Here is a 24,770-nt window from a genome sequence, read left to right as displayed (position 1 = left end):
TATTTGGGAAGCTGTAAGAAGCGACAGTGAGATATGTAACTTGCTAGCTAAGAACTGTTGTCCGGAAGTGCTTAACCGGAAGTCACCCACACAAAAAAACTAAACAGACTACGTCCATATTTCCGTTGAAAATAAGGTGAATAGACTGTACTCTACATGACTCATACTTCAACTAGCAAAGTAAATGTTTAGTAATAGTATGGGGCTAGATAATAAACCACAAGAACATTCTTGACGTCTGAAACTTGCGTCCCTGGGGGAATACCTGGTCACAGAGCCCCCTCCTTCGTCTACCCATGATACGATCCTTGGCGCGTTGAATTCTGGGCTATTTACTGTCCTCCCAACTCCGTTCATTCTCATCCTACTCCCCGGCTGGAAAAATGGCCGCTTCAGCGGCAGCGCAGGGCTCAAACCCCGGTCTCTGCCCCAGTTTCGCAGTGGTCTGCTCGTTCCTGGAGCGCTACGGACAAGCCCTGGACCTACCCGAACTCACCTTTCCGCAGATGGAGAGGTATCTCCGGGACACATCGACAGGTGGGAAGGGAGAGGGTCTCAGCATCATCATCACTGACTTTCTAGCTAGCTGGGTGGTCAGGGGGGAGCCAGTACAGCTAGCTGGCTTAGGGGAGTTTCCACACTCTGTGACATGTGCCTCGGTATAACTGGCTAATGTTACTGATTGATGTAGCTAGCTAGATAGCTAGATGTATCGTTACTTAGCTATTTGTTAAGAAACTAGCCAGCCATTCCTGCTTGAATGACCAAACTAGCAAGTTAGCTACCTTAATTTCGTTAGCTAGCGAACGTTAGCTATCAGGTGTACTTTTCCATCATGCTTGCCTGCCCATACTAGTGCAAGAAAGGTATACAACTCAGCCCCAGTGTATGAGTAAATACTATTTGAATACAATCGATATCGTATTGTGTCGAATCGTGTCGTAAACAGTTGTCAAAATAGTCCGATAAAAACACTACTTGGCAGACTGTCAATTTCGCGCAGGCGCAATGCGTGATGTGTAGTCGAGCTAGCCAACTTCATGCTAAACCAAGCTAACGTTAGTCAACACATCAGTGGCTATTAATTCATTCAAATAAAATACCGCTGATTTCAAATTACTCAGACTTTACATTTGTCACAGTTTATAATTATTTAAATCCTCATTTGAGACAATGTTAGCTACTGGTGCTTTCTTGTCACGATTTAGCTAGCTAGTTATCTGGCTAGCTGTGTGTGGCGTACCTAGGCTAGTATGTACTAACGTTGCAGTATCTGCAGGAAATATGTTGTTACAGTTAGTTAACTGTCTGTAGACTGCCGTGATAACGTTGTTTGCGCTTTCCACATTTACTCCATTGTTCACCAAACACATCGTCGTGTTTTTTTATTAATGCAAAAAATGACAATGAATCACAGTTGTTGATCTTACCTCCACGTCTGCCACTGTTAGCTAGATATTTGAGGATAATTCTAAGAAAGTGTGAATCAATGTGAATTGCACAGACAGTCAGAATAGCAGAAGGAGAATGTTGATTTTATTTTATTTTAATTCCACTGCACAATTGGTGTTGTAATAAGTGTTTAGTGTTATACTAGCTGGTGTTATGACAGTGTACTTAGTTTTATATCAAACTAATGTATTAACTCATGTATTATTTCTCTCTGTGTGTATCTCTCTCAGTTCCCAAGCCACTAGTGGAGCTGCACGTCAAGCTGCTGAGGAAGCTTGGCAAGTCTGTGTCTGCAGACAAGTGGGAGAGGTACCTGGCTAAGGTAAGCTGTGCTTGGTGTGTGCTTGGTGTGTACACCTGTAATGACTGTATATTTGTCATCCAGGTATGCCAGGACATCAACAGTAGCTGGGCCTGGGAGCTGGAACACAAGGGCTACCAGGACATGAGCATGGAGTGCAAAACCAGCATCCTCAAAGTAAGACACACACACACCTTGTGCAGACTATCACACTAATATACCAGACGACCTATTTACCTCCTCTGTGATATCTACTGTTATGTATGAACAGTATATTGATAATATACAGTGCCTTCAGAAAGTATTCACACCCCTTGACTTTTTACATGTTGTTGTGTTACAGCCTGAATTAAACATTTTAGATTTTGTGTCACTGATTTACACAGTACCCTATAATATCAAAGTGGAATAATCTTTTTAGAAATGTTTACAAATTAATAAAACATTTAAAGCTTAAATATCTTGAGTCAATAAGTATTCAACCCCTTTGTTAACAAGTCAGATAATAATCGTGTTAAACACTATCTCATCTCAACCCCACAAATAAAATTATCTGTAACGTCTCTGTCGAGCAGTGAATTTCAAACACAGATTCAACGATGAAAACTGCAAAGAAGGGCACCTATTGGTAGATGGATACATATATTTTTTAAAGCAGACACTGAATATCCATTTGAGCATGGTGGAGCTATTAATTACAATTTGGATGGTGTATCAATACACCCAGTTACTACAAAAATACAGGCGTTCTTCCTAACTCAGTTGACGGAGAGTAAGGAAATCGCTCAGGGATTTCACCATGAGGCCAATGGTGATTTTAAACCAGTTACAGAGATAGCTGTGATAGGCGACAGCTGAGGATAGATCTAACTTGTAGTTACTCCACAGTACAAACCTAAATGACATAGTGAAAAGGATGCCTGTACAGAATAAAAATATTCCAAAACATGCATCCTGTTTGCAATAAGGCACTAAAGTGATACTGAAAAAAATAACTTACGTTTTTGTCCGGAATACAAAGCACAATGTTTTGGGCAAATCAAACACATCACTGTGTACCACTCTTCTACGCAAGTCAGTAAAGAACAAATTCTTATTTACAATGAAGGCCTACCAAAAGGCAAAAGGCCTCCTGCGGGGACAGGGGCCTGGGATTAAAAAAATATATACAATTTAAATATAGGACAAAACACACATCACAACAAGAGAGACACAACACTACATAAAGAGAGACCTAAGACGACAACATAACAAGGCAGCAACACATGACCTCACAGCATGGTAGTAACACAACATAACATGGTAGCAACACAAAAACATGGTACAAACATTATTGGGCAAAGTCAAGAGCACAAAGGTCAAGAAGGTAGAGACAACAATACATCACACCACGCAGCCACAACTGTAAGTAAGAGTGTCCATGATTGAGTCTTTGAATGAAGAGATTGAGATAAAACTGTCCAGTTTGAGTGTTTGTTGCTGCTCGTTCCAGTCACTATCTGCGGAAAACTTTTTTGACTTAAATTGTCTTAAACATATATGACAAGACTTGAAAATGGCTGTCTAGCAATGATCACCAACCAACTTGACAGGGTTTGAAGAATTTTAAAAATAGTAAAGGGCAAATATTATACAATCGAGGTTTGCAAAGCTCTTAGAGACTTACCCAGAAAGACCCACAGTAATCGCTGCCCAAGGTGATTCAAATGTATTTATTTTAGAGTATTTTGTGTAGATCGTTGACAATAAATTCCAATAAAATTCATTTTAATCCCACTTTGTAACAACAAAATGTGGAAAAAGTAAAGGCGTGTGAATACTTTCTGAAGGCACTGTACTGTTTTCTTCTCTTTCTCTGTCTGACCCTAACCCCCCCGTCTCTCTCTAACCCCCGACCCCAGTACCTGTGTGAGATCCAGTTTGATGACAACTTGAAGTTCAAGACGTTGGTGAACGAGGAGGAGGCGGAGGCGATGAGGCTGCAGCCGTTGGGCAGAGACAGACAGGGCCTGATGTACTGGCTGCAGACTGACGCCCAACACAACATCCGACTGTACACAGAGGAACAGGACGACTGGGACGGATCCACCTGGAGATGTATCGTCAGGTAATGATGCATGGATGGATGTATGGATAGATAGATGAGATGTATTTTTTGTAACCCTAGTCGGAGCATCTGAGAAGAGAGAAAGGGTGTATGTACAGTGCTGTGAAAAGGTATTTGCCCCCTACTTTTGCATATTGTTGATACTGAATGTTATTAGATCTTAAACCTAAACCTAAGAATAGATAAAGGGAACCTGATTGAACAAATAACACAACAATGACATATTTATTTCATAAACAAAGTTATGCAACACCCAATGCCCCCGTGTGAAAAAGTAATTTCCCCCTTACACTCAATAACTGGATGGCCTGACATTCTCCTGTAGAAGGAAGGAACCATGAATTCTGCTCTGTATCAGAGAATTCTACAGGAGAATGTCAGGCCATCCGTCTGTGAGCTGAAGCGCAGCTGGGTCATGCAGCAAAACAATGATCCAAAACACACAATCAAGTCTACATGAAAATGGTTCAAAAGCAACACATTCAAAGTCCAGACCTAATCCCAATTGAGATGTTGTGGCAGGACTTGAAACGTGCTTCAAAACCCACAAATGTCGCTGAGTTAAAGCAGTTCTGCATGCAAGAGTGGGCCAAAATTCCTCCACAGCGATGTGAGAGACTGATCAACAACTACAGGAAGTATTTGGTTGCAGTCATTACAGCTAAAGGTGGCACAACCAGTTATTGAGTGCAACTACTTTGTTAATTAAATAAGTATACATTTTTGGGGTTATTAGTAAACTCAGGTTCCCTTTATCTAATATTAGGTTTTGGTTGAAGATCTGATAACATTCAGTATCAAAAATATGCAAAAATAGAGAATATCAGAAAGGGGCAAATGCTTTTTTATGGCACCATATGTTCAGAATGTTCTGTTTGTCCTCAGAACCCGGAATGACTTAGCCGATGCTTTGGACCTCCTGAAGACCCAGCTGGATCCAGAACACAAGGAGAAAGAGGAAGGAGAGACGGAGAAAGAGATGGACAGAGAGAAGGGAGGGTCCAACTGTGCCACACCTGTGGAGAGGGGGAGAAGAGGCAAGGAGGAGGGTAAGGGTTCTGTTGTTACTTGTAATATGATGGTGTAGTTAGTAGTAATATGATCATGTGGTCACTACTGACATATTATAATTGTGTTATTATGAATGAATGTTGGAACCAGAGCTGCAATATAACATGTCAACATGTGTGGTGATTTTTCAAGGCGAAGCTGAAGGAGAGGAAGAGGAGGAGGCAAGACAGATGAGGAAGGCTGAGGAAGACAAGAAGAAGAGTAAAGTGAGAGAGAAGAACGAGGAAGATGAGGAAAAGCGAGAGAAGAGTAGATCATCTTCCTACCCAGAGTCCACTAGTACGGACGTCAACATGGCGTCTTTAGCAGAGAAGGAAAACCCAACCAAGCTTGAACCGGTAGTCTCAGTGAAGGAGGAAAACATTGCAGTTGAGATGAAGGAAGAAAAGGAGAAGAAAGAAGAGGGAGAGAAACAGAGCGGTAGGAAGGAGGAGAGGTCAGAAGTGATTGACAACAGAGTGAGCACCATCACTGCACTGGTCAAAGAGGAACCCCAAACGCTTAGCAACTCCCCTAGCAATGCTGTCTCCGTCGTCATGGTGCCCATCTCGGCAACGATGAAACAGGAAGTTCCTCCTGTGAAGGAGGAAGCAGAGAGGGCGCTGAGGACCGATCAGCAGGCCAAGATACCACTGAAGAAGAGAGAGCTCTTTGGCGCCAACCGTCACCATAGCAACACACATCACAACAACAACAATGACATGCACAGCAACCATCACAACAACAACAGCCATAGCAGCAGTACTAGCAGTAGCATCATCGTCCGTAACCCTTCAGTAACACATACCAAGGAGGAGCAGCTGGGGAGGCAGTCAACTCCTGATGGGGGCCTGGCAGTCCCATTGCCAGAGGAGCTGACCAATGGGGGGGCTCCCCTAAACGGGCTTGGAGGGCTCATAGGGGGTATAGGTCATGTGGGGGTCATCTGCAGGCCGGTGTCGCAGCAACAAGATGGCGGATCGGTCTGTACGGAGAGAACCAGACCAGGGTCAGAGGAGGGGGAGGAGAGGGCCAGAGCTCCAGACAAGGAGAGGAGCAGGCAGTCAGTCCTGGTGAGGAAGAGTCCTGGCTGGGGAGAGACTGGATCCCCATCACCCCTGGAGCCTAGAGGACAGGAGAGACAGGCAGGAGGAGAGGAGAGGGAAGGAGAGAGAGAGAGGAACGAGCAAGGAGAGAGATCAAGGGAGAGGTTAGGAGAGGATGGAAGAGAGAAAGCGAGGGAGAATTTACATGGAGACCAGTCTGGAGAGAGGGATGACAACCCAAAAGAGAAAAAGACTAACCTCCATGTGGAGAAAAGTGAGGGATGCCATGGAACAGAGGAAGAGGAGAAGAAGAAGAGTACCTCAGGAGAGAAGGAGCAGGAGTCAGATAGCAGCCAGACTGTAGAAGGACAGAAGGTTCAGGAGGACCAGGAAGAGGCCCTCAACACAGACACACCAGCCCATGCCGGGGTGAAAGGTGCTGGGCATGGAGCAACAGACCGGCCGGGTCCCCTGGAAGCCTCCTCTGAGCTACAGAAAGAAGGGATCAGGCTGAAGATAAAGATCCCTCCCAACCAGAGGAGAGAGAACGTGAGAGAGCAGAAGGGGGAGGAGCAGGGAGATGGGAGGTCTCTGCGGAGATCGGCTCGGATCTGCAGGTAAGGTCCATGATAGAATCTCTTCCCATTTCTTTCATCACAATAACTGAGGTGACAATTTATCATGTAGAGCTGAATAATAGATACAATATTCTGATTTATTATCATGCTCTCACTCATCCCCGTCGTGCCGGCTGGCTCATAGGGCAGCAACAAAGGCTCTCCACTTCTTCTGACTGTCTTTGGCCATCTTCTCCAACTGTGCCCCAGCTCTGCTGGTATTGTTGGAGCTGTCTCCATTGTGCTGTAATTTGATATTTTACTGATCAACCCTACCTACAGACCCAGCCCAAACAAGGTGGAGAGGCAAGACGCACCCCCAGGGGTGAGGGAGGAAGAAGAGGAGAAGACTGCTCAATGGCAAAAGAAGAGAGAAAACCCTGAGGGACAAAGCAGGACTGTGAAGGTAACTACTTTGTTTTAAAAGTTCATTTACTCATAAGTGATCGAGGAATAAGGCTTTGTATGAATGTGAAAATGATCATAGCCAAGAAAATGTTGGTTATCAATGTGATTGATTGTAAATGTGTGTGTGCCTACAGAGCAGACGAAGACAACGAGGCCCCCGCTGGTCAAATACTCGAGCGAAGAGATGCAAACCGAATGAGGGAGGAGCGGAGGAGAGAGGGAGGGAGGAGGGGAGAGGGGGTGGGGGAAGTGGTTGTGAATCAGATGACTCTAGCCAATCAGAGGAGACGCCTAATGAAGATCCCTGCAGCCACTGTGGACTCCCCAACCACCCCGAACTGGTGAGAAGTGTGTGTGTTTGGACTAGATTGTGTTTTTTGTTTCTTTACATCTCGGCATCCGTATGACTTATGAAATATTGTGCTTTACTGTGAAGCCAGAAACGGTGTGTGTTTAAACTGTTTCCCTTCTGCAGATCACTATCTATTCCTAATTTCATGAGTTTATTAACACCAAGCACCTGAATGTGTGCACACTCCGTTTGAAACCAACCTGTGTTTCTCTGCTGCAGATCCTGCTGTGTGATTCATGTGATAGTGGTTACCACACCGCCTGTCTCAGACCCCCTCTCATGGTCATACCTGAGGGAGAATGGTTCTGCCCGCCCTGCCAACACGTAAGTGAGAGAGAGAGAGAGCGAGAGTGTGCGCGTGCATGCATGTATTAACACTGTCCCTGGTCTCTGTAGAAGCTGCTGTGTGACAGACTAGAGGAGCAGCTGCAGAATTTGGATTGCGTTATGAAGAAAAGAGACAGAGCTGAGAGGAGGTCACACACACATACACACACTCAATCTCACACGTCACACACGGTCTCACTCAAACAATGTCACACACACACTGAAATGGTTGTGTAATTCCTGTGTTTTTTCTCTGTAGGAGGGAGCGTCTGGTGTATGTGGGAATCAGTGTGGAGAACATCATTCCTGTAAGTACACACACAATTAGGAAAATGTAGTCTAGAAGGCCAAATGTGCATAAAATAAATGATCATAATCTGAATTTGTGTGTGTTATGTGTTTCTAGCAGGAAGGGGAGGAAGAAGAGGAGAAACAGGCGAAAAAGAAAGATGCAAAAAATACCCAAAATCTGGGAAGGAGGTCTACCAGAACCAGGAAGTGTATCAGCTACAGGTGTGTGTGTGTGTGAACGAGAAGTGACGGCATAGCTCAAATAAAGTAGTCAAGTCACATGTTGTCATGGTGACAATCCCATCTCATAGTGTGCCGTGTGTGCCAGGGTTTTGGCTGAGGAAAAATAAATAAATTAAAGCCACTAAATAAAATTGTTGCCTGCCAAATTAACCGGGAGAAAAAAACATCCCATTGTCAAATTTAGTGGAATTCGTTGATGGAAATACCAGTCGATGGAAATGCATTTGACCGTCATGCTTATCGGTCTATAGGTTAATTTGCTAAATTTAGTGGAATTAAATTGGGGCGTGTGTATTTGTTAGTCATGGTAGGCAGGCTATCAGCGCATCACCCACATCACCCACTAATTTGCAATGTGAGCTGGAGGCAGTATGCATTTTGAAAACACTAAATTGTTAGAAACCTATGTGTTTTACTTCATATTATGAGGCATGTCTTACCTTGCTTCAAAGTAGCCTCGCCAAAATCCCACCATAGAAACGTGGAAGGAATTATTTTATAAAGACTTCCTCATATGCCATTGAAACCAGCATTTCTCTTTTGTTCTATTGGTTTTTAGCGACCAATCCTAGTTGCATCTTTAGATTCCCCTTCATTCTAAGTTTCTAACAGAGATTTTTATCTCTGTCACATATGGAACTGCTCGCATCAGGTGCGTTGTATAGAATTGCATTTTGGCAAATGTTTGAACATGTTTTATTGCCTGCTTCATTGGTAGACGACTTCATGGGTTACGCAACCAATGCATATGGGTCTGGTAAATTTCTCAAATGGCCGGTAAATTAAAATCTTCCCTGTCACGTTGTCCCAATGACAGTATAAATTAATGGTAAAAGTCATCGATCACATGACACTATTCATTCCTATTTGAAGACTATAGCGCACTGAAGCCAAATGAAGTCGGTTAAAATGGCGTCTCATGGAGACATAACATGCGCTGTTTGAGCTAGAGATCTTCACTGATCCACCTGTATCCGAATACCTGAGACCCGATCCAGGACCTGAGTGGGTCCAGATCCAGAATTTTAAATAATGTCACGGGTCTGGGTTGGACCTGATATAATTGTCACAGGGCTCAGGTATGTGTAATTTGAACTGACTTTTCCGGAAGGGCCCTGTACATATCCGAACGCAACTGCTGCAGTAGAGAGAGAAAAATAAATAATTGATATTGCTGCTCTTGGTTTTCACAAGAGTGGAGCATGGCGTATGTAGCTTGTTGATGGTCAACATAAGTCATCAAAGCAGCTATAGGCTACAGTCATAGAGCCTCGCTCTATGTGTGGCAAAAGTTAGGAAATATCTTATTGTTTTATTGAACCTTATTTTAACTAGGCAAGTCCGTTAAGAACAAATTCTTATTTTACAATGATGGCCAAACCCTCCCCTAACCCGGACGACGCTGGGCCAATTGTGCACCACCCTATGGGACTCCAGATCACGGCCGGTTGTGATACAGCCCGGGATCAAACCAGGGTCTGTAGTGACGCCTCTAGCACTGAGATGCAGTGCCTTAGACCGCTGCGCCACTCGGGATATGGAATTAAAATGTTGAAGGATAGGCTACCAAGACGAAGAGGTAGGCTGCTACTTAATATTCTGAATGGAATTGTTGTTATTTGTAGGATGAGAGCGCATGCACTGCAGCCTCAGTTAGTTAGCTAGCTTAACTAGCTTCTTACAGGTTTGATGCAGTCAAGACAGGTACTAGGTAATCGTATTTGATGATAAATAACCTAGCTATGGCAGCTATATATGGGAAAGGTAAAGGGGATACCTAGTCAGTTGCACAACTGAATGCATTCAACCAAAATGTGTCTTCTGCATTTCACCCAACCCCTCTAAATCAGAGAGGTGTGGGGTGCTGCCTTAATCAATGTCATCGGCGCCCGGGGAGCAGTTGCTGTTGCTGGTTAACTGCCTTGCTCAAGGGCATAATGGAAGATTTTTCCACCTTACCCACTTGGGGATTCGAACTATCGAGCTTTCGGTTACTGGCCCAACGCTCTTAACCACTAGGCTGCCTGCCGCCCATAGTCTACAATAGCGCGAGTCGGCTTGGTTGGTTGCTCTTTCCCTCCCTTCTCCTTGTGTCACTCACACAGTATTGCCCCTCCCTCGTCTGCTAGAGCGGCACCTTATTCCTCTCAAGCTTTATCAGCTCGGGGTTAATAAAGTCGCTTTAAAAAATGCCTTTTCTGCTGCTTCCCTCACTCTGATCAGACCGGGTCTGGATCCAACCAGGTCTATACGGAATGGGTCTAGTTGTCCTCGGGTCTGTACAGAACGGGTTTTTATATTTAAAAAGTGTATTTATGCATATCGGGTCCGGGTGGGAAAGCCCCAGGTCCATTTCGGAATGGGTCCAATTTTTGGGAAATCTAGTTTGAGCTACTCCAGGAAGTGATGTTGCAGGCTAGCTCAGTGCTGCCCCCTCTCATTGAGTAACTCAAGTTGAAGGCCGACCGGGGTACTGCAGGCTGCAATTAGCAACTAAATTATTATTCTAACTTCTTCTATGCACAATTTTAAAACATCTGGTGTATTAGAAGCAATTATTGGTACCATGATTGTCTTCCAAAAAAAGTGTATGAAGATTGCCATTTTTCCATTCACTATTATGGGGGATCCTGTTTTCTACTAACAATGTGTGCAGTACCGCGGTCGGCTTTGAATTCCTGTGGCTTCTCCCCTGCATTTTCCGGCTCCACATTTTCCTAACGTAAACCTTGGTGTGTGTGTTCCAGGTTTGATGACTTTGATGACGCCATTGATGAAGCGATAGAGGAAGACGTCAGAGATGCTGATGGAGGAGGTGAGAAATATAGAGGAGAGAGAGGAAGGGAATGAGTGTGTACACTGAGTACTGAATGGCTCCCTATTCCCTATATCAGGGATCATCCACTAGATTCAGCCAAGTGTCGATTTTTCTTTTTTTTCTTGGGCGGATGGTCGGGGGGGACATCATTTCAAACCTTGCTTGCATTTGTATACATTCATGTGTCTCTATTATGCGTGGGAATAGATTATTATTTATTTTTGGGGGCAAAGGAAACTTGGGGGGACAAATAAAATCACCCGTGGGCCAAATCCGGCCCGCGGGATGCCAGTTGGGGAACCCTGCCCTATATAGTTGCACTACTTTTGACCAGAGCTCTAAGGGTCCTGGTCAATAGTAGTGCACTATGTAGGGAATATGGTGTCATTTTGGATGCATCCAATATGAGGAACAAGATGCAAACAAGAGGGTTTAGATGACAGAATAGTGGCCTGCCTGTGTTTCTGTTGTTGTGTGTAACCCTGTGGTCCTGTGTGTAGGAGTGGGGCGGGATAAGGACATGGCCACCATATCGGAGGAGGGGAACGAGAAACGAGGACCAACCACAGCTCAGGCCCCTCCCACCAGGAGCAGGAAGAGGCGGAGACTTAACGACCTGGAGAGCGACAGCACGGCTGCAGAGAGTGAGGAGGAGTTTCAGCTCAGCGCCAGGTGCGTTTGTCCCTGACTGGCCGCATTGGAGCTAACCCCCATATTGTAAAGTCATTTTTTGTTTGAGCACTATAAATGCAAACTTTTAACTTATGTCTGTAGTACGGAGGAGGAGTTTGTAGCGTCAGGTGATGAGGAAGCAGCCAGTGATGTGGACAGCTTTGCCAGTGACCCGGGCTTCGTAAGCCAGTCTACACGGGCACAGAGACGGGGACCTAAACAGAGAACCACCAGGACTTCAGCAAAGTGCAAGAAATGCCCTCGCAGACGGAGGGAGGAGGAGAGTGAAGATGAGGAGATAGGTGAGTAAGGCTTGGAATATAAGTTGGGAAAAGATGACACACACACAGAAATCCAGGTTTGGTGCTGGAGGTTAAAGAACATGTTCAGTTGAAAGTCAAATAAAACTCTGTCTCTTTCTGTAGAGACCAGTGATTTGAGTGACAGCGATGAGGACAGGAAGAGGTGTGGTTTAAGGCGGGGCCGGAAGCGGGAGGTGAACTACCGCGAGACGTCGGAATCCGAGGGTTCCCAGGCAACCACTAATAAGGACAAGGCCAAATCCGTCCGTCGTCTCTCCAGCTCAAACAGCGATGGTCAGTTACTATGGTTACCATCCCTGCCCCAAATTAGGGAGGTCCATGTGGAACTTGACAGACTGTCATTTAGTGAATGTAAACAATTCATAACCAACCCGCATTCAGACACTAGTGGCAAAAAAACGCTTCTGCAAGTGAAAGTGTGCCGATAATGTTCCACCCCTCCCCCTCCTAAATTTAAACCAATCTAAACCGACCACTGTCCCTAAACCAACATTTTCTGGTTGGCGGGATGAAGCGGAAAACACACGTCACCAGATGCAAAGAAAATAGAGCAGTTTTACATTTTTCACCACAACTTTGGCCATCGATTCCATTGCGCCGGGCAAAGGAGCGTTTTTGCCGCTAGTGTCTGAATGCGGGGTTAACTCCTGCTGATGTCTGAATCCGCCGCTCGCTCACTCTATTTCAGAATCCTCCCATTCGAGAGAGTCTGAGGAGGAAGAAAAGAGGGGAAAGAGGTGGAGAGAAGAGGTGGAGGAGACTAGAACAAGGGGAAAGAAGAGGGGAGGAGAGAAGATGGGCAGAGGGAAGCGGAGAGAGGTGTTGATAGAACAGCGGAGGAAACATCTAGCTCTGCTGAAGAAATGCATACCCTCCACTAAAGATGATGAGGATGATAATGGGGAATCAGAGTCGTCATCCGAGGAAGATCGTCCTATCCGCAAACGACTTAACCGCATCGACTCTGATGAAGAGGGAAAAAATAAGGAGGATGAAGAGGAGAAGAAGCTGAGAAAGACGTTGACAAAAGACAAGGAATCAAACAGCCCTAACAGACAGCAGGCCTCTAGAGGCTCAATGAAGCCTGGGGCTGAGAGTGCAGCCTTACCCAGGGACAGAGCAGCCAGAGCTGGACAGAACAGCCCCCCACCTCCTGACCAGTCAAACGCATGATGACAAACAGACTGTTACTTTTAGTTTTTTTTTTTTACTTTCTTGCCTTTCACCAATGACCTTTCTCATTACCTCATCATCATCCCTCCTTCCGTTTCTCCTTCCCCTCCTCCCTGAACAGGATGAGTAACTACTGGACCAAATGCACTAGCACCATCCAACACGCAGACACACAACACAATACACAGCCAGAGGGTGAAGGACTGTCCTGACCTCCACCAGACAGACACCCGCCTTAGCTGTTCTGGACTGTACATAGATACTCTCTCTGCTCGGCTGCTGATCCTGTAAAATGCTAGATGTTCCCTTCTCTCTTCTGTCTCCTTGTAAAATAGTGTTCTATATTCCATGAAGGAGAGAGTGAATGGACTGGAGCGTTTAATTATCCCCCAAAAAAGAGAGTTGGATGTTTTAAACCAATGGGAGGCTGCTCCTGTTGTTCTGCTGTGAACCAGGAAGATAACGACTAGAAAGAGATTCATACAGGTTGATTCATCTCAAATGGCACTTTGCAGATTTGACCACAGTTACAACTACAGTTCTGGATACAGTTGTAGTTATAGCTACAGTACACTGGGGGCTTGCAGATGGACACTGGCAAACCTAGCTATGTTCAGTAAATCAATTCACTGTTGGTTGTTATGTGTTAGTTGAAGTGTACCTCCTCTCACTCAGTGAGGACTGAATCATTTCTCCACAATAGTCTACAACTCTTCAGTCCAGTCTATACATTCTACATCCTACTAGTATTTGAGAAGATGGGGGCATACTCGTTAGTCAGAAAAAGGACAAACAAGGAGGGACTACTTAAACTTGCTAAATGTTTTACTGCTGTGTGCCCTAATGAATATGGCCCCAGGTGTGAATGCTGTATCTGGCCCTCAGTCCACTGTCTGTTTTTATCATTAGAGTTCTATCTGAACCGCTTGTAGATTCTATCATTCTAGCTCACTGTTCTTATGTTGGTTTCTCCCCCCCCAAAATATTAAATCTTTTGAGATGTTCAGTCTGAATTTAAAAAAAATCGCCCTGTTTTTCATCCAGTGTATGTACAGTATGTTTATAGTTGGTGCTGTAACATAGGTGTTTTATAAGTTATTAAAAACCAATATTCAAGCATCTCACAAATGCACTTTGTCTGCTTTTAAAATCTTTTACTATATAAAGATTGACTACACAGTGGACCCATGCAATGGGATGACATGTTCATTGACTGACACAATTGGTGTGTTTTTGTTTGCTGTTATGCCAATATAACTACAATCATTGAGTACTTCCTACGGCAGGGTGCCACGACTGGCAGTCCGCGGGCCAAACGGTGATTTAATTTGGCCCCCCAATCAGCTCCAAGTGAATTTAATTTTGGAAATCAGTTCAAGTATTCCCATGCATAATATACACGTGATCGTAAACAAATGTAAGCCATGTTTGAAATGATTGTTTTAGTCATATCTGTTTGGGCTTCTTGCGGTCTACAAATGATTTGTAATTATGTTCTAGTTGATGATCCCTGTCCTACGGTAATGATTTATGTTAAACATTTGAATGATAATGCCGTATCAGATAGCCTATTCATACACACTGTAGTTAGGTCCAGCAGGTCCATGAAACCTGCTGCCATCTCCTTGGCTCAACGGTAGTCTTTGTATGCGCCCCAAAATGGCAGCCTATTCCCTATAGTAGGACTCAAGTAAAAAGTAGTGCACTATATAGGAAATAGAAGTGCCTTCATCTTCCTGGTTTAAGATCTCAGGTGTTGAACATGCAGCTTTCTTCTGTGTCCAGATCTACAGTGTTCCTGTGGAGGAGTGGTTGTCTCTGGTCTGGCAGGACTGTGTTGCTGTTACCATGGCCATAGGTAGTGGTACTATGAGGTACCTGGGTTCTATACTTTGCTCTGGTGCATATTTGACTTGACGGCCTGTCCACCTAGTGCAGTTTGCTAAATCTAGAATAAGAATGTGGAAACGTGCTAGTAAACCAAATAGAATGGTTTAAACGTTGGACAAATGAACCAAAGGTTGAGAAATGGTATGGGGCCCATGGTAAATAGCCTGCATAATGTTAGGGTTGCGTCAATTCAATCTGGTATAAGGACAAGTATGACAATGAGTCACTAATTGTATGCTATGTATTTTTTATTAACTAAGTAATAAATGGCAAATGCAATTTCCGTATATACGGGTTCACTGTAACATCACGCAGGATGAAAACAGAGAAGACACTTGTTACTGACAAAGACATAATAAATACTCATGACAGAGATAGTTCCCACTTCCGAGCCGGCCTGTCAGAGTAGAGACTGGGCGTGGTTTAGACTTACCCAGCCTATCGTTGGTGTTGGCGCTTTAAGCCAGTCCTGGCCCCTTAGCGCATGTGATGTCCCGACGCTGTTGCTGTGTAGATTACGCTCCTTAACCCCAAAGACTGAGGTCAGACAGCTCTGTAATATTGTCTGAGCTATTCGCACCTGTATACAATGGCCACTGTTCTCGCTCAAGGCTAACCACAGCTTCCCAGCACACTTATCTGGCTAACAGCACACAGACACCCAGGCTCCCAGCACACAGACACCCAGGCTCCCAGGCCAACAGTTTGTCAATATCCAATCACATTTAATACAGTTGCTAATCACGTTTGTTATAGTATTCAATCACATGTAATACAGTTGCTAATCACGTTTGTTATAGTATTCAATCACATTTAATACAGTTGCTAATCACGTTTGTTATAGTATTGGGTTATAGTGCATAACTCAGAACCTCACAGATGTTCTTCGTGTGTATAGTTTATCTGTTATTGTCTATTGTACACCACAGTCAGCAGTCCCCTGATTCACCCCCCTCCTGTGTCTCTCTAAGATTAGCACAGTCTCAGTCACACAGTACAGCGCCCACAGCGCCCTTTTTAACACACACACATTTCAGACTGCTGTTCATATCTTATGCTCAGATACATTTGTTGCAATTTCAGGCTGTGGCCTCATGGTTAGACAGAGCACTGGTAAGAGTAGAGACTAATGGAAAATGCAGGTTCACATGAGTCAGTAATTCAAACTTTAATGCATAAGAAGCCCTACTAGCTTATAGTTAGTTAAGCATGTCAAAAAACCTTATAAAAAACCCACAATAGTAATAAATAAGAGCTAGCCTACTATTGTAGTCACTCCACCAATGTATACTACTCATGGCAGACAACATACAGTACCTCCAATTTGAGCCTTTTCGCAATGGCCCCAGATTTCCTTGGGCTCTTTGTAGTTCTATTAAATACACAAATACTCGGCACTGGATCTTCTTTGTCGTCCAATATTATAGTGGAGCGAATCTATCAGGTCTGGGTTGTAGACAGAAGCAGTCTTCTCGAAATGGTCTGAACACAACACTACTCGCTGATGATGTAGTCCACTAATTCTCGCTGCTATCCATCTAGCCTGGGTACCAGTCTCGTTAGCTAACATTCCACTCCCTGTACTCCATGTCATGTGCCAAAATGTTTGGCAATGGCAAGGAGTGGAACGTTAGATAAGAGACTGATACTCAAACTAGCGTCTATCCAGGCTTTATGGGGGGTATTATCTTGAGGAATAAATACAAGTTTTGCTCTGGCACTTGTCTGTTGGTGCATACGATCGTACAGCAACTTGTTTGCATTGTTATAGCCAAATGTCAAAGCGAGGAACATGTTGTTGCATTTATACTATTCGCGCGGCTAGTTTGAAGAGGGAAATCATCACTTCCTCATATAACCCCCGACCTGTAGTTGGCAGTAATGTTTTCTTGCGATTGATGTTCCTTCTCCCTCTCCTTTCTCTAATACATCTGTCTCTACTCTTTGTAGTCACTAGTTACCACAGCCACAAAGTCATAAACTTCGCATTTTTCTACAATTTATCTTCAAATTTGATTTGAAACCTTACCATTATACATAACCCTGAGCTATAATAAAGGAACCAAACCTTAAATTAAGACCAACAAGCACCTTTTCGATGTTTATGAATTTCAGAGCCAATTTTAACTTTGTGGCTGTGGTAACTAGTGGAAACCTATGTTCTTGGCGGGGATACGGAGTAACTAGTTACCACTGAGGTATAATAAGAACGGTAACGTTAGCTACTAGCTAGCAGTGAAAGCAGCGTGGGGAGTTTGGTCGAGTAAATACTACCAAGCGAGCTAGTGGCACTAACGTTTCTGGGAAATGTATACTGAATGCATATTCTAACTAACGTTAACTCTTCAGGCTATCGATAGCTAGTTGACTAGCTATATCGTCTTCCCTGCACAAACGTCTAGATATCGGTTTATGTCCAGCAGCGTTAAATAGGCATCTTTGGGAAACGAAATAGCCAACCAGGTCACAGAAGCGCAGTGTTGTTGACAGCTCCGGACCGACCCAAACGAGTGTTTTCTCTGGCCGTCATTTCCATCAGTCTCTGAGGATGGTTCTGCTAAGGAGTGTCCCTCCACCCAGCGAGGGAGTCCGGCATGAACAAGCCGAGACCACGGCGGTGTTGGACGGGAAGGGCCTCGGCGCAGGAACGCTCTACGTTGCTGAAACGTATGCGACGCTATTGTGGATAACTAGCTAAGTTAGCTAGCATTGTTAGCTAGTTAGCATGCTAGCTAATTTATTTAAAGTCCTAAAATCAGGAAGTTTCAAGACTTACATTTGTCTTATGTGTTTTTCCTTTGATAGTATGAACTTGAGCACCATGAACTTGCATTTTTCCTCACGTTAGTTGGCTATCTAGTCAGTGACTTGGAGTGGATCTCCATTGTATTTAATTGATTGCTCACACCCTCCCTCCTTGTCTCTTTCTCAAAGCACACTGGCGGGGAAGATATGAGGTTCCTCTGTTTTGAGGAGGCAATGAGGGGAGACGTGATGAATCAAGGAAATACAATGAGTTTTCACCTTGTGACTAGTAGTCAAAATGTTCCTTTCCTGTGTTTTCCAGGCGATTGTCGTGGTTTGATGGATCAGGGATGGGGTTCTCTCTAGAGTACCCCACTATCAGCCTGCACGCCATCTCACGAGACCTCAGCACCTACCCACAGGAACATCTATACGTCATGGTCAACGCCAAACTCAACGGTGAGACACACCTGTCCATCATGGTAAATATCAAACTCAGTGTAACACAAACTTGTGAACGAGTAAGAAGTTCTTAGTTTGTGTCTGTGTTCCCCAGATGAGAACGAAGCAGAGATGCAGGAGAATGCCCATGATCAGGAGGATGAGGATAACAGCAGTGAGGAAGATGAGTCTGAGGGGATCACAGAGATCCGCTTCGTCCCTAGAGACAAGGCAGCATGTAAGTCAGAGGGGAGAGGGATGGCTAGTAGGGCAGGGCTAAATTAAAGTAAATGCATCTTTATTAAGCAGGTCACATATATGGAAGATGTTATTATATAATACAACAAGTGCTGTACAGTAGTCAATAACAAGTTCAAACATCTCACTACACACATGCATTAGGGATGTCTAAAGCTTTTGGTTCTCGCATTCTTTGACATTCAGCTCTAGTTTGTAATCACTATGCTAGCTAGCATTAGAACACAGATTTCCCTAACGTGTGTGTGTGTGTGTCCAGTGGAGTCTATGTTTTCAGTGATGTGTGAGTGTCAGGCCCTGCACCCAGACCCGGATGATGAAGACTCCGACGGGGACTTTGACGGAGATGAGTACAATGTGGAAGAAGCAGGTGTGTAACACACACACACTCATTTATACAAGCACACACACAGTTCTACAAACAGTACACTCACGCTTTTACATACAGTGTACAATCTCACATAGATGTAGTAATAAAGAAGATAATACTAACATTGTATCTCCACCTTCTTTCTCCCTTCAACGGAAAAGAGGCAGGTAAGAAGCCTAACAACTATGCACTCACCCTATCAGCTGCTACTACTACACACACAGGTACACACGCACTCACAGGTGGTATTCTCTCTGTCCTCCAGAGCATGGTCAGGGTGATATCCCGTCATTCTGTACATATGAGGAGGGTGTGTCGGGTCTGACGGCTGAAGGCCAGGCTACTCTGCAGAGACTGGAGGGCATGTTAGCTCAGTCTGTTGCTAACACCTTTCACATGGCTGGGGTCCGCACTGATGAGGCCAATGGAGAGTTTGACGGTGGGTCACACACGTATCATACAAGGATAGGTCATACAAATAGTCAAACACAGGATACGAGGGTAGGTCACACACTGAAACAGTATTTTTTTTAAATCCCTAGGCAACATTTCAGCATGAGGATATAAATAATACACAGTGGAGGTTCTTGGCTCTGCTTGTTAGTGGTGTGTTGTAACAACCACCAGATGGCGCCAGAGGATAACAATGATCCCACTCGAAATAATCGCTACATAACAGCAAATGCCTTACAAACAGAACGTAACATATTACAATATAAGATGCATAGAAAAACATACGTTCAAAGGCCTGGTGTAAGATTGGTTAAAAAAAACATTACGAGGCTAGCTCCTTGGGCGCATGTCTGTCATGAGCAGGAACTTAGCCATGGAGTCCTCTAGAAGTTAAAATAAGAGCATTGAAGTCAGCCTGATTCTGGTAATTGGTCCTTCTCCTCTTGAGCACCGGATGGTTCTCCAACTTCTCTGCCTGCCACTGACTTATCTCCCATCACTACAAAAGAGTGAAAAAAACACAACATTTCTGTGCATAAATGTACCTCTGAGAAGGAGTAATTTTTCAACCTAAAGATGCCATTCTAACATGAACCTAAACAATAGATTCAAATGTATTCTACAACACACCTGAAATATAGCTCAACATATAACCGGGCACCCCAGTCTTCTCCTTAAACTTGGTGAGGCTCCTTGGGCATGATGAGGTTGGGGGGAAAAAACTGCCTATATGATGGTTGAGGTGCACTTACTTTGAATTTGCTTCTCCATGCTTTTCCTCAGTCTTCTTTTCACCAGGGGCATCTCTAATCCCTCTTCCAGCACCTTTTCTCGCTCTCCTTCCATGTCTTTATTACTTTCTCGTATCATATTTTCCCTCTGCTAGAATCTCTTTCCTCTTTCGTACCATCTCTTCCCTATTTTACAATTGGCTCATTCATCCCCCTCCTCTCCCCTGTAACTATTCCCCAGGTCGTTGCTGCAAATGAGAACGTGTTCTCAGTCAACTTACCTGGTAAAATAACGGTAAAATAAATAAATAAAATAAATAAAAATCTCTTCCCTATTTATGCAAATCTCTAACTTCTTTCACTTCTGTCTTTTCTGTCTCTTGTGCCATCTCTCTCTCCCTCTCATAGCATCTTTTCTCCCACAATCTCTTTCCTATTTGGTAGTATATTTTTGATCTCCTTAATAACTCCTTCACCTTGTCTCTTTCTCCATGTTGATAACATGGTACCTGTTCCCAATTCTCTGCAACACATCAAATTCCAAACCTGTGTATTTATTCCAACATACAACACAAAATTATACAAATAATAATCTGTTTCATAATATTTAATTTGTTACCGGTAGTTAAACTGTTGTAAGTATGATTGCTTTAAAAGTTAAAAAGGTATGATTTTTGAACCATTTCTACTGTCAGGTTGTGTTGCAACCTGCTGTAATGTCACCTAGATTACGTTGCAAATATCTAAGAGCTGTAGCTCTGTATGTCAGAGATTAGCAACAAGCCCTAAATACTCACCGGTCGCTGCAATCTTCCTCCAATAATGTACTGGAGATATAATGTACTGTCTCTTGAAGTTAACTCAGTATAGTGTAAACATCTACAGTTGAAGTCGGAAGTTTACATACACCTTAACCAAATACATTTAAACTCAGTTTTTCACAATTCCTGACATTTAATCCTAGTAAAAATTCCCTGTCTTAGGTCAGTTAGGATCACCACTTTATTTTAAGAATGTGAAATGTCAGAATAATAGTATAGAGAATTATTTATTTCAGCTTTTATTTCTTTCATGAATTTTGGCCCATTCCTCCTGACAGAGCTGGTGTAACTGAGTCAGGTTAGGTTTGTAGGCCTCCTTGCTCGCACACACTTTTTCAGTTCTGCCCACACATTTTCTATAGGATTGAGGTCAGGGCTTTGTGATGGCCACTCTCATACCTTGACTTTGTTGTCCTTAAGCCATTTTGCCACAACTTTGGAAGTATGCTTGAGGTCATTGTCCCTTTGGAAGACCCATTTGCGACCAAGCTTTAACTTCCTGACTGATGTCTTGAGATGTTGCTTCAATATATCCACATAATTTTCCATCCTCATGATGCCATCTATTTTGTGAAGTGCACCAGTCCCTCCAGCACCAAAGCACCCCCACAACATGATGCTGCCACCCCCGTGCTTCACGGTTTGGATGGTGTTCTTCGACTTGCAAGCCTCCGCCTTTTTCCTCCAAACATAACGATGGTCATTATGGCCAAACAGTTCTATTTCTGTTTCATCAGACCAGAGGACATTTCTCCAAAAAGTACAATCTTTGTCCCCATATGCAGTTGCAAACCGTAGTCTGGCTTTTTTATGGCGGTTTTGGAGCAGTGGCTTCTTCCTTGCTGAGTGGCCTTTCAGGTTATGTCGATATAGGACTCGTTTTACTGTGGATATAGACACTTTTGTACCTGTTTCCTCCAGCATCTTCACAAGGTCCTTTGCTGTTCTGGGATTGATTTGCACTTTTCGCACCAAAGTACGTTCATCTCTAGGAGACAGAACGCGCCTCCTTCCTGAGCGGTATGACGACTGCGTGGTCCCATGGTGTTTATACTTGCGTACTATTGTTTGTACAGATGAACGTGGTACCTTCAGGCGTTTGGAAATTGCTCCCAAGGATGAACCAGACTTGTGGAGGTCTACAATTCTTTTCTGAGGTCTAGGTCTTGGCTGATTTTCTTTTGATTTTCCCTTGATGTCAAGCAAAGAGGCACTGAGTTTGAAGGTAGTCCTTGAAATACATCCACTGGTACACCTCCAATTGACTCAAGTGATGTCAATTAGCCTATCAGAAGCTTCTAAAACCATTTTCCAAGCTGTTTAAAGGCACAGTCAACTTAGTGTATGTAAACTTCTGACCCACTGGAATTGTGATACAGTGAAATAATCTGTCTGTAAACAATTGTTGGAAAAACTACTTGTGTCATGCACACAGTATATGTCCTAACCGACTTGCCAAAACTATAGTTTGTTAACAAGACATTTGTGGAGTGGTTGAAAAATGAGTGTTAATGACTCCAACCTAAGTGTATGTAAACTTCTGACTTCAACTGTACCTATATCTTAGTGTAGTAAGTTAATATATCTCAGTATACAGTGCATTCGGAAAGTATTCAGACCCCATGACTTTTTCCACATTTTGTTACGTTAGAGCCATATTCTAAAATGTATTATATAAAATCACACACTTCCCCGTAATGACAAAGCAAAAACAGGTTTTTAGAAATGTTTGCTAATTTATAAAAAAGAAATGCAAATAAAGATGACTCAATTGAGCTCAAGTGCATCCTGTTTCCATTGGTCATCCTTGATGTTCTACAACTTAATTGGAGTCTACCTGTGGTAAATTCAATTGATTGGACATGATTTGGAAAGGCGCACACCTGTCAATATAAGGTCCCCCGGTTGATCGTGCATGTCAGAGCAAAAACCAAGTTATGAGGTCGAAGGAATTGTCTTTAGAGCTGGCCGCCTGGCCAAACTGAGCAATCAGGGGAGAAGGGCCTTGGTCAGGGAAGTGACCAAGATCCCGATGGTCACTCTTGATAGAGCTCCAGAGATCCTCTGTGGACAACCATTTCTGCAGCACTCCACCAATCAGGCCTTTATGGTAGAGTGGCCAGGTGGAAGCCACTCCTCGGTAAAAGGCACATGACAACACGCACCTAAAGGACTCTGACCATGAGAAACAAGATTCTCTGGTCTGATGAAACCAAGATTGAACTCTTTGGCCTGATTGCCAAGCGTCACGTCTGGAAGAAAGCTGGCACCATACCTACGGTGAAGCTTGTTGATGTTTTTCAGGGACTGGGAGACTAGTCAAGATCGAGGGAAAGATGAACGGAGTGAAGTACAGAGAGATCCTTGATGAAAACCTGCTTTAGAGTGCTCCGGACCTCCAACTGGGGCGAAGGTTCACCTTCCAGTAGGACAACGACCCTAAGCACACAGCCAAGACAATGTGGCTTCAAGTCCCAGCCAGAGCCCGGGCTTGAACCTGATCGAACATCTCTGGAGAGAACTGAAAATAGCTGTGCAGCGACGCTCCCCATCCAACCTGACAGAGCTTGAGAAGAATGGGAGAAACTCCCCAAATACAGGTATGCCAAGCTTGTAGGGTCATACCCAAGAAGACTCAAGTCTGTAATCGCTGCCAAAGGTGCTTCAACAAAGCACCAAGTAAAGGGTCGGAGTACTTATGGAAATGTGAAATTTCATTTTTTAAATGTATTTATTTTTAAATAAATTTGAAAAAATGTGTCTGAACCTGTTTTTGCTTTGTCATTGTGTGTAGGTTGATGGGGGGGATGTTCAGGGCCCCTTTCTCTTCCTTGAAAAATAACTGATTGACCAGCATGTATAGCCCAAACCTATTATAGACACATGAGCATGAAGAAAGCAGTATGTGTTTAATGATAATCAGTATATTGGCTGATGAGTCTGCTTTGTCTATTCTAGTCGTTCTATTTCTTTGTTTGTCTTTGCAGATGGGATGGAGGTGGATGCAGGGTCGACGATGGCCGGACAGTTTGAAGATGCAGACGTAGACCACTAGTAATAACATATCATAATACTACGTTGTAATTATCAGTACATTTGTGATGTTTTGTGTTATCACCTTGTAATCCATATCCTGCTGCCAACCGTATGGACCTGCTTACCATACTGTAGTTAAGTCTCTCACTCTCCCCCACTCCTTCTCCCAGATGGAACTCAATTCTACTGCCAGTCAAAGCACTTGTGGGATAGGAGGAGAATACAATCTCTCCACTTTCTGATTTTCTGTTCATCTCAACATACACAGATTCTTCTCTTGTGTTTTGTACCTGAAGACCAGTTGTACAGAGATTTCCCCAACAGGGAACATTGTTGCCTTTGTATGAAATCTCTTCATTAAACACGTGTGTTTTTGTATAAAGAACAAGGTGTTTCTTCTGTGCACATTCCAGAGAAGTAACGTAGGAGCTCCACAGGTGCATCTGGAAATCAATATTTTTCATGTCTTTGTTTGTTTATTAAAAAGAGGAGAGTGTGCAGAAATGGCTTTGGGCCGAATTGGAAGCGGTACATGTGCATCAGAGGCAGCTGCCTAGACCGCTAGACCAGTGGTTCCCAAATTGAGGGGAGAGGGGCGGCGCAGTCCGACTTTAAACTTATTCTTGACATTTGTAATAAAATGAGGTAGTGCATCATCAGTTCCTCTTGTCATGCTAGTCATTACATACCTTAGAGAGCTATTTATAACTTGTCAGAAATGTCCAGATCAACTACCCCACATTTAGCTAACGCTTTTTTTATGTTTCAAGTAAAAAATTTGGCCTGTAAATATTGTAATTTTTGTGAAAAGGTTTGGGAGTCCCTGCACTAGACTACCCTTGGCC

At 43.7% G+C, this 24,770-nt stretch overlaps 2 protein-coding genes across 5 annotated transcripts; both read left to right on the top strand.

Moving 5' to 3' along the window:
• The first annotated feature begins 101 nt into the window (after positions 1 to 101).
• LOC139547948 (remodeling and spacing factor 1-like) lies at positions 102 to 14,308 on the top strand. 4 transcript variants are annotated; one of them, XM_071357179.1, is made up of 17 exons: positions 102 to 537; positions 1,683 to 1,774; positions 1,838 to 1,930; positions 3,655 to 3,860; positions 4,746 to 4,909; positions 5,064 to 6,573; positions 6,856 to 6,979; positions 7,116 to 7,322; positions 7,553 to 7,657; positions 7,730 to 7,809; positions 7,920 to 7,968; positions 8,067 to 8,173; positions 10,942 to 11,009; positions 11,513 to 11,684; positions 11,787 to 11,986; positions 12,110 to 12,280; positions 12,696 to 14,308. In XM_071357179.1, the coding sequence occupies exons 1-17, from the start codon at positions 384 to 386 to the stop codon at positions 13,178 to 13,180; spliced, it is 3,987 nt and encodes a 1,328-aa protein (XP_071213280.1). In that variant the 5' UTR covers positions 102 to 383; the 3' UTR covers positions 13,181 to 14,308. The 4 variants fall into 4 exon arrangements, with proteins under 4 accessions (XP_071213280.1, XP_071213279.1, XP_071213278.1 ...); XM_071357180.1 differs by having other exon boundaries at positions 357 to 537; positions 8,070 to 8,173; positions 12,696 to 14,303; XM_071357178.1 differs by having other exon boundaries at positions 1,683 to 1,930; positions 8,070 to 8,173.
• A 2,908-nt stretch (positions 14,309 to 17,216) lies between these two features.
• On the top strand, positions 17,217 to 24,310 carry clns1a (chloride channel, nucleotide-sensitive, 1A). The gene is made up of 7 exons (XM_071357181.1): positions 17,217 to 17,737; positions 18,138 to 18,274; positions 18,372 to 18,494; positions 18,774 to 18,884; positions 19,046 to 19,051; positions 19,150 to 19,323; positions 23,877 to 24,310. The coding sequence occupies exons 1-7, from the start codon at positions 17,619 to 17,621 to the stop codon at positions 23,942 to 23,944; spliced, it is 738 nt and encodes a 245-aa protein (XP_071213282.1). The 5' UTR covers positions 17,217 to 17,618; the 3' UTR covers positions 23,945 to 24,310.
• Positions 24,311 to 24,770: the final 460 nt, after the last annotated feature.

This window comes from Salvelinus alpinus, chromosome 21 (assembly GCF_045679555.1).
Source record: "Salvelinus alpinus chromosome 21, SLU_Salpinus.1, whole genome shotgun sequence".
Lineage (NCBI taxonomy): Eukaryota > Metazoa > Chordata > Actinopteri > Salmoniformes > Salmonidae > Salvelinus > Salvelinus alpinus.
This window is presented reverse-complemented; position numbering and strand designations above follow the sequence as displayed.